Source organism: Manis javanica, chromosome 1, assembly GCF_040802235.1.
Source record: "Manis javanica isolate MJ-LG chromosome 1, MJ_LKY, whole genome shotgun sequence".
NCBI lineage: Eukaryota > Metazoa > Chordata > Mammalia > Pholidota > Manidae > Manis > Manis javanica.
The window spans coordinates 3,013,176-3,023,059 of NC_133156.1; the positions used below are offsets into that span (position 1 = coordinate 3,013,176).

The 9,884-nt window shown below is 40.6% G+C and overlaps 1 protein-coding gene across 1 annotated transcript in view; it reads right to left on the minus strand.

Annotated features, from left to right (window-relative positions):
• The window catches only part of LOC140848888 (relaxin receptor 2-like), a 43,446-nt gene extending 35,347 nt beyond the window's left edge, over positions 1–8,099 (minus strand). Inside the window, 3 exon segments of the mRNA XM_073233921.1 lie at positions 235–439; positions 1,204–1,218; positions 8,079–8,099. Of these exon segments, the coding sequence (XP_073090022.1) occupies positions 235–439; positions 1,204–1,218; positions 8,079–8,099 (241 nt within the window).
• Between the last annotated feature and the right edge of the window lie 1,785 nt (positions 8,100–9,884).

Consider the following 9,884-nt stretch of genomic DNA (forward strand, 5'->3'; position numbering starts at 1 on the left):
TTTTATAAAATATTTTAAATTCTACAATACTGTATTTTATACATGTTGTTCTGTATTTTATAATATATTTTATAATACTGTATTTCTGGAATTCAGCAACCTTTAGGAAAATTCAGGTCATCACGACAAATCAATCAGGGATCAATTACTTGTGTTCCCTATAGAAGAGCAGATCCGCCCCCGCTGCCGGGGTGAGCATTACTGTTCCGTGTTGCAGGTATCAGGCGGACTCACCGCAGTTGCCCTCGTCAGCCCCGTTCCCGCAGTCGTTCATGCCGTCGCAATGGAATACGCGGGGCAGGCACTTGGTCAGATTCCCGCAGGGAAAATATCCTTTTGTGCACAAAGGAGTGACTGTACCGCCTTCAGTCAGTGCAAAATCTAAGGGAAAGGGGACCAAAATGTCATGTAATAGCAAGAAAGTGCTAATATGGCTGAGCTCTTGTCATGGTGACCCATTCATTTTACTTCCCCAGGAACACTCTGTGTTGAATCTGTCTCATGTTATTCTCAGTGCACAATTTCTTTGAAATTCTTAATTAGAACGTTCTACCCAATCACCATCATGAACCCAACACCAGCCGTACCAGCAATGGAGTCAAGGCCCATTTTGACTCCACTTGATGAAGGCAATAGTAAACAAAACCCAAGCTACTGTGCTACTTTTGTATGAAATCAAAGCTAGCAGAATCGAACAGAGGGATTTGCTTACTAATTAGTCCTTTACAAGGATTTGAGGTGACATATAATAATAGACGCATAGGCAAAAGGCCCGGCTGAAGCATGAATTAGGAGTGCAGAACCACCTCTGAATAAGGAGAGCTAATAGTAATAATATCTGACACTCACTGAGTTTACCGTGTGCCAGGCCTTTGCATAATTGGTTATCTCAGCTATTATTTCATCCACGTCTGGGTGATACTGTCCTTTATGTTTCAGGAGTAAGGAGGTCGAATGCCATCACCCATCTTGAAAGTCACATATGGCTGGTTTAAATCACCCCCATCCCCAGTCCCAGAGACCCACTCTTAACCACTCTGCTCTGAAGACATCAACTGAGTCAGGAACCTACATTTCAAGAAGCATATGTCCCCTATGAGTATGAACTGACAACAGTCTCTGTATTGAGAACGTAAGAGAAGACAAGAGTTGAACAACTGCTGGGTTGAATGAAGGAATGCGGTAAGGACATATAACTAGCACTGAGAACATGTCCTGCTCTGTGGATAGGATGACCAAAACATGCCAGACATTTAGACGTAAGAGACAGTCTTTCAATTTTGTAACAGTACTTTTCAGAAAATAAAGAGGTATCTTCTTTGTAAATACTAAAATTGTGGAAGTCACGTAGTTTTAAAAAAGGGGGACAAGGTGAAATGTCACAGAAGCTGATTTAAAGAGACTGTAGACTCAGGCATGGCTACAGGTCATTATGAGTAATTGAAGGAAGAGAGGGGTGTTTGCAAAGTTCCTAACCATGCCCCTGAATCATGGCCAGAAATTTCCTTGAGTCAATGGTAAGATGTTTGTTAATATAGTGGAAAGATAGAGAACAAACCTTCGTGGAGCACCATCTACTTTGTACTGGGCATATCCTAATTATCTCACTTTAATCTTAATAGCAATTTTGTGTGGTTGGTGTTATTACTTCCATGGAAAGATGATAAAATGAAGCCTGAGACTATGACGGCACTTCTGACTCTGGTTCTTCGGGGAAATGCCCTTGTTACATCTGGGTCCTTCAAGAAAATGCTGACGTGGAGTGGTCTGCTGCCCCACCCAGGCAGGCTACCAGGCTTTCCTAAAGATAGTGGAGCCTGATGGCCCTTGTTGGTTAGCAAATAATGCCCCTTATCACAAGGCAGGAATTTCATATAGGCACTAAAGACATGTCTGAGCTACATGTGCATGTTAAGCTTTTAGTGATTTCATTAGAGAGGAAGAGTAGTGATCTCATTACTTGAGCTTTAGACCTTGAGTCGTAATGACCCTCAAAATCCCATAAATGCAAAGAAGGGGAGTCTGGCCCTCTCCGGAGGACAGTCAATGTGACAGTGACACTGTCCCCCAGAAGCTGATGCATCTGCTAGGCCTTTCCTAAGTGGGGATGTGGCCTATGCTTTCTATCCACTGGATTTTTGTTCTTACAAAAGCAAAAAACATTTTCTCTGCTTCTAAGGGAGTGACAGATGAATGATTTACTACCAGCAACTAGGCACTAGAGACCAGTCAGGTGTGACTATTTTAGGGACCCTCAGCTGCACGCCTGTGGAGTTTGGCTTGTGAAGCCTATTCACCCAGCAAGAAGCATACTGAGTCTTAGATTTTTAAATCTCTTAATTTCTTTTGTGTAAAGATTTCTGTAGAGAGCAGAGTCATAAAAACTAGTAGTCCTTCTATGTTTGGGACATGAATGAATGAGAATCAATACATCTCAGTGCAACAGTTTTGGAATTTTTTAAAGAGAGTTACTCACAGTTAGAAATAAGTTTTGTATCACAAATAAGCAAGCTCGCACATGCACACCACTAAAAACAATTTCTCAAATACTTCTTGCCTTTTACTATGTGGGATGTGCTCTGATCATTGCTCTTCTGACTTACTCAGTTGAAAAGGACTCATAGGCCTGCTATGTTGATCTGTGACCTACTATTCAAAAATGTACCTTAATGAAGTGCTCTGGAAATTATCAGACCTGCCTGGATTAGAACTTCTCTCTGTCTGCCACTCACTAGTGGTGTGACTTTGAGCAAGATACTTGATCTCTAAACTTTTGTTTTCTCATATTTAAAATAAAGTAATGATAAGATCTCCCATATGAGTATGTTTCAGGAGCTGGCCAAGCTAAGGCTTGTGAAGTACTGGAGACTGCCGGGCTCTCAGTTAACCTTGTCATACAGGCAATTTCAGCACAAGCTCAGAAAAGAGGACTTAAGGAAGGTGTGGTGCAGAGGGAGGCTTGCTGCGCCTTAGCATTGCACCATGTTTTGTGACCTCTATGAAAAAATAAAAGGAGCTGTAATAAAGCTTCCTCTACTTCCCCACGTTTTTCTCTCTTAACTGCCCTAGGACATTACAGCTTCTGTTTTAAACAGCCTCAACTCTCTTTTGAAAATTAATGGGGGTCTTTTAATGATAAATAAGCAATGAAAATGTCCTCATGAACCTTTAATAATAATACTTTCTTAACGATCCAGAAAAATTGCTCAAACGTTTGATCAAAGACAATTTTGCAATAGAAGGCTGAGGCCTTATAAGGTATTTTGAAGACAGTATTTTGTGTTCCCTTATGAGATTTACCATGAAGATAACCTTGAGTTCTTTGAGGGCTGGATCCAAGTAATGCCCATCTCCCAGCGACAGACTCACTTAGGGGGAAACAAACATTCAACTGTTACAGATGAGAGGGATCAAGATAGTTTCTTTTTCTGTGGGAAACCTGGGTCACACCTAGAAAGGATGCGTGAGGGAGGGGAGGAGGAAGACTGGCCATGCGCAGAGTTTGTCCATTGCGTTTCTCATAATTCCCCACTTTCACCCCAGAAAATCTTCCTGAAGACATCTTAAGGTTTAAATTTTATATGAATTGAAAGTAAATAAATGAAATCTATCCCCTACCCCTTGCCCTCTGCATCCTAAATCCCCATCCTGTAACTTAGGCCTGGGTACATGATGCTCAATAACTTTTTAAATTAATGAATGAATTAATGGATCCTTTAGGAATAAAAGAGGAATCAAAGGAAGAGGCCCTTACAAGATTTAAACCTCCCAAAATTTCAGGCTTACATTTTTATTCCGATGACAAAATATTGTTTAGTCTTCTATTTATTCCATTTATCATTCTGTTCTGTCATACAATTTAAAAATAATTAAAAATCCCTGCTGTATTTGGCACATAATGAAAAAGAATCAATAGACATCTGTGAAGGGTATATTCGGCTATCTATTCTTCCTGCCATCTGTGGGAATGGAAAAAATGAGCTTTTATGGAAAGTTGGGGGTTATAAAAATCGAGGATGCCTACATTAAAACTATGTTGATAGTCTCCGCAGCAATTTCTGTGGGGCCCCTGCCGAACACACAGCCGAGGGGAGGTGTGAGCACTGGAGAAAATCACTCAGGAATAGTCTCTCTTCTTCTCTCTTATAGTCAATATTCTGGACATGTCTGTGCAAAGGGACTTAAAATGACTCTTTGATAGCTTTTTGAAGCCTGCTGGGCTGCTGCCCAAGGACAGTTTTTTTCCTGCCCACCAACACTTTCCTTGTGTTACTGGGAAACAATAGGTGAGAACGACTTTTTAGGTTCTCAGTTTAAGAATTCAAGGAGATGTACATGCCCTTCTTTGCTTTCTCTGATTCTCTTCCAGGGTTAGTCCTGCTTACAGCTGGCCAAAGCCTTTACCCATCAGCCTGATGTTCTGGCTGAGTCTCTCTCCACAGTGAGGCCAGAGACGACGACCCCATGGCCCCAGGGATTTGGGGACCACAGAGGGTCCAGGCCAGGGAGGCCATTTCCCAGAGTGCACCACTCCTAGCGGAGTTCGGTCCTGTTCAGATGCAGATGAAGCCTCTGCCATGGATGCCAGAGAGCCAGTCGCTCTTGAAAGAGCAGCACCAGGGAAACCGCTCATTTAGAGTCAAGCAAATGTTAACCGAATGCCCTCTAGGTGCTAGGTCAAGGGTCAGACAACATCTATTCCCACCTGGGACACAGGATCTCTAAGAGGGGAAGGCACACCATTCAGTGCAGCCCCCACAAGAAGCAAAGGCAATCCAGCTCATTCGAGTCCACCCACTGGAGACCGTCCCACTTTGTGGACATGTCTGAGCCTCACTGAAAGCCCACCATGGTGGGGCAGATGATTCACTGTTTCTGTGAAGGAAACCAATAAAGTATTGCTAAGAAAGCTTTTATGTGATGGTGAGTGGAGAGGAATTGGCCTCTTATGTGTTGTTTCCTCAGCTTAGAAAACTTACACCTTTATTCTACTGTTTGCCCTGACAGGATTGCGTGGCCACATCAGTCAGTAAGTACAAGATCCAGACCCCATTTCATGCATACTTTTACCCCACCTCCTTCCCATTTCAAAGATGCCTGCCTTCGAGGAAGGTCACCAAGCCCCATTTCTATCATATTTTTCAGGACAAGCCAAATGCCTGTCAATTTCCCTCAGGCTTCTTCTACTCACAGATTTTCTCAGAAAACTGTCATCTCATCTCCCTCTTCAGATATTGTCTGATGTTTAGACAAACTGATTGATGGTAATGATACATACCTATGTGGAATAAAGTATGGGCTGGATACATGTTGACTGATAGTAGAAAACAGGTGAATTTCAAATTGTCAATATCATTCTCACCAGGGGTAGATTTCAGCCCCATGTCTCCCCTAGGCTGGTGCATTTATGTGGATCACACATAAATCCACATAAGGGCACAAGGAATGCTTGTCTAACCAAACGATCTCTTTTACTGACCAGGAAACTGTATACACTTCACCTTGAGAGATGCTTTCTTTTAGCTGAAAGCTTGCCTTTTAGTCTTCAAACACCTGTCTTGTTCTGTTTGAGTCTGAGAGACTACATTCTTCCTACAAGCTGCCTGAGCACAATGAACTCAGAGAATGAACGCTGTGGCATGTGAAGGTTAGGTGGATATGGGGAGGGTGTCTGTGCAGGGGACAGGGTGCAGCCTGATGGGAAATGTGGAGAGGACAGAAGGGGACAGTTGTGCTCTTTGCCTCTCCCTTTATCCCTCTCGGATTCATTGACTGCCCCATCCCAAGGGACTTTCACTGGCTATTATTCCTCTTGGTGGTCATTCTCCCCAATTCGAGTCTCATTGGATTACAGATTTATGTGCATCCCAGTCTTCGGTGGACCTGACACGGGCATGGGACCCCTTCACACTGATGGACTAGTGCTGAGCCTTGCAGACACTGCACAGTATTGGCTGGAGTTCTGGAAGCATCTTTTCTGGTGGACCAAGGACACAGGTCTCCCTTTCTGCCCTCAGTGTAGCCTCTCCTCTGTGTTCTGCATTCCATGTAACTGCCTCTTCTCAGAATCTCTCTTCTGCTAATTATTTCCTTTACCTCTTACATTTTTAATACTCCTGTCTTTCCCCTTAAGGGATTTTCTGTTAACATTAATCTTATTCAATCTCCTCCAGTCAACCAACTAAACCAGCCAACCACTCAAGCAAGCAAGCAGCCAATCAACTCAAATCCTACTCTGTCCACACGAGGACAGAGGCACACATCTCTCCTTTCAAAAGTAAATTCCCCCAAAAAATCAGTCAAGTCAGTGTCTCCACGTCCTCACCACCCTTTTTTCTTCTGAAAAGCATTCTGTCTTGGCCCTGCTGCTCTGCTGTCATTCTTCACACCAGAAGCACTAATATCCTCTTTGTTACTAAATACAGTAAGCATTTCAGAGTTCTCTGCAGCGCTAACGCAGCCAAACGCAGTCACCAAGTAGAAATCCTTCTCTGCCCTGGCTTCGTGGTGTTGCACAGCCTTGCTTTACTTCCTGTTTCTCCATAATCTCCAAAGGTTCCCTTATCACCACCCCTTTTCTCCGTAATGCTCTGGCTTCCTTTCCTTTGCCAGTTCTTTGAGGGTCACCGATACACAGATGAGGTCCGAGGTTTCTGACACCAATAGGATGAACTGAAGAAGTTAGAGGGACCTGCAAAAAGTTACTAATTTTTAGTTTTGCAAATAAGAACATTAAAAAACCCTGAGTGACTGTGTTTTATAATAATGGTTTGTTAGAAAAATAGTATTTTATTGTTAAAATGAGAGAGAACATACCCACAGAAGAAAAGACAATCCTTTGAAAGGAAGGCATATAGCTTTGTGAAAACCTAATTTATTTAGGCTCATGGACTGGTAAAACTTACATTCCTGACAGCAGTGGCCTGGAACAGTGCTCTAATATGTGTGAGAAAATGGAATCTGGCAATGTTACCGGAATTCTCTGGGAAGGTTAGCTCTCTGTTGTATAACTCACAGATATTTTCTCTCCCAGTTTGTCGCTTGTCTTTAACTCTGCTCATGACAGAGGCTCCAGTGAGAGAACTATCAGATCCTGACTTTAAAATAACTATGCAAACTGAAAACAGAAGGTAATTTACTTGATTCAATTAAGGATATTTATAAAAACCTATAACAGAGTATACTCACTGGTGAATTATTTATGGCTTTCCCTTTGAGACTAGGAACAGCACAGCAATATTCCCTATTACTACATTTCTTCAACATTGTGTGGATGGGCTTAGCAAATTCAGTAAGGCAAGTAAATCAGTTGTATAATTATTGGAAGAGAAGAAATAAATCTGTCATTATTCATGACTGGTACGTTGTGAACATAAAAAATCCAGAATAATAAACTATTAGTGTTAGTGAGTTTAGCAAGGTGTCCACAAAATCAATTTAATTTCTATATATCAGCAACGAACAATTAGAAAATGAAATGTTTAAAAAATACCCTTTACTATCACATCAACTATTTCATATATTTAGGAATAAAACTAACAAAAATCTGCAAGACATTTATGCAAAGTATATAAAATTATTAAGAGACATTAGAGACTTAAATGAATGGAGACTTACTATTTTAAAGATGTTAACACTTACCTCAAATTCATCTATAGGTTCAAAAAACAAAAAAAAATCCAGGAGTGTGCATGTATATGTGAGCAGAAATGGGTAAGTTGCTTCTGAAAGGCACATGGTAATGCAGGAGAGAAAGAGGCAGCCAAGTCAGCTTTGAAGAAAGAGAACACATTGAGAGAACTCGTCTGTGTGTCAAGACTCACAGTGGTGCAATACTCTAAGCAGCACGATATCAGGGCAGACTGAAACCTAGATCAATGGAGCAGAACAGATAGCTCAGACACACACACACACGTATGGACACTTGATTTATGACCTGGTGGCACCGCAGAGCACCGTTGAGTATGGTCACTTAGAGGTAGATTATGCTACATATTAAAGGTAAACCAAGGAAATTTCCAGAAGATAATATAGGAGAAAGTCCTTATGACTTTGGGGTAGAGATTTTAAGAAAATACAAAAACAACAAACAAAAGCATCACTCATAAGAGAAAAGAGAGAGAAACTAGACTAAACTTAGGAACTGTTGAAAGATAAAATGTCACTATTAAGAAAGTATGAAAGTAAGCTGCAGAGGAGATGTTTCAAAAACTTTCAAAGTCTATAGTTAGAATACATCCTAATACTCTCTAATACATATGTATTTTATATTTATATTTATGCACATTTATATTATCTATATACATTATATATATGTATATATATACACACATATATATTAGAGAGAGAGTGGTCCTACTTATTAACAAAGAAAAGATTAACAGTAAATAGAAAAAGTAGCAAGAGCTTGAATAGACTCTTAATATAAGAGGATATCCAAATAGCCAAAAAAATCTGAGAAAGTATTAAATCTAACTAGTGATCAGGGAAATGCAAATTTAAACTACAATGAGATAGCACACAGGTTACCAGCATGGCTATAATTTAAAAAAAACAATCATACACTATTTGACAAGGCTATGGACCTGTGCAAACTCTCACACATGGGTGGGACTCTTAATTAGAGCAACTGCTTTAGAAAACAGTTTGTCATTTGTGACCTACCAATCTTGAGGCTCTGGGAGCCTTATTGGTTGGCAGTTTTACCTCTAGATACAGATCCGCAGATTCCCGTAGAAATGCACACCCAGGTGCCCCAAGAGACTCAGACAAGGATATCACAGACACAGTACTCAGAAAAGGACAAAACTGGAAACAGTCCAACTGTCCTTGCAAAATAAAATGGCTAAGAAATGGATATATTCATCGATGCGTAACATATGGTATTGAAAATGAAGAAACTAAATCATTCAAAGTGATTTCAGATCAAGCATAGCCAGTGGGCAGTTCTCCTGTACTTCTTATAATTGCTCTGTGTTCCATCAGGGAAACACGCATTTTATGGTAATAAGACATTTAGACATTAGTTTGCCGTGTTCTGTATGTCCAAAATGCAATTTTTCTCATTTTGCAATTCATCGTTCTGTGATATTTATCTCAAAAATCATTTCTCTGCAAACTTTACTGATCCCTCCACGACCACTCCAGAGGATGAACTTCTCTTTTCTTTGCAGAGCATCTTGCGCATACATCTATTGTAGTATTTATGGCATTTATTATAATTTGAGATATTTTCATTCTTCCTGTAGTTTACTGTGCCCCACCTATGGAAAGGAACTTACTTTATTAATTTTGAATCTCCTGATGCCTAGAAAAGTTCTCCATTTTTAGCACATACCATATGCCTCCAAATTGTTATCCAAACTTAGTTAACATTTTCAAGGATAATAAAATTGTTTTCATAATTGGCCTACACATACCTAAATCCCTGTATGTGGAAGTGGGGAGCATACAGGTCCTTCAGTGATCATGTCAGAAACAGGCTAAGTTTGTGTTGGATATATGCCAGTGTGGGTTAGGTGCACACACAAGTTCTATGCTCTTTTCCCTTTTCTCATTTGTCTTATATTAATGCTTCTTTTTTTACTTTGGCCTTTTTGCTTGAAGCTATCTCCCATACACAGCAGAGGTAGCAGAGGAGAAGTGGGAAATTTCCAGGTGAATTCTATGGCCCACACTGGCTTATTACACTCTATGCTCTACACCTAGAAATCAGGTTATAGGAAAAGGAATTGCCCCATGCTTTTACTCCTTGTAAAACCCCTGCAACTCATACATACAATGAACGAAAATAACACTGCAATGCAAAACAGTGTGCTCTTACTGAGGGCAACCTATTTTCAAAGTAGATAATTTTAGCTTTAGTAGTTACAGCTTAAGTAGTG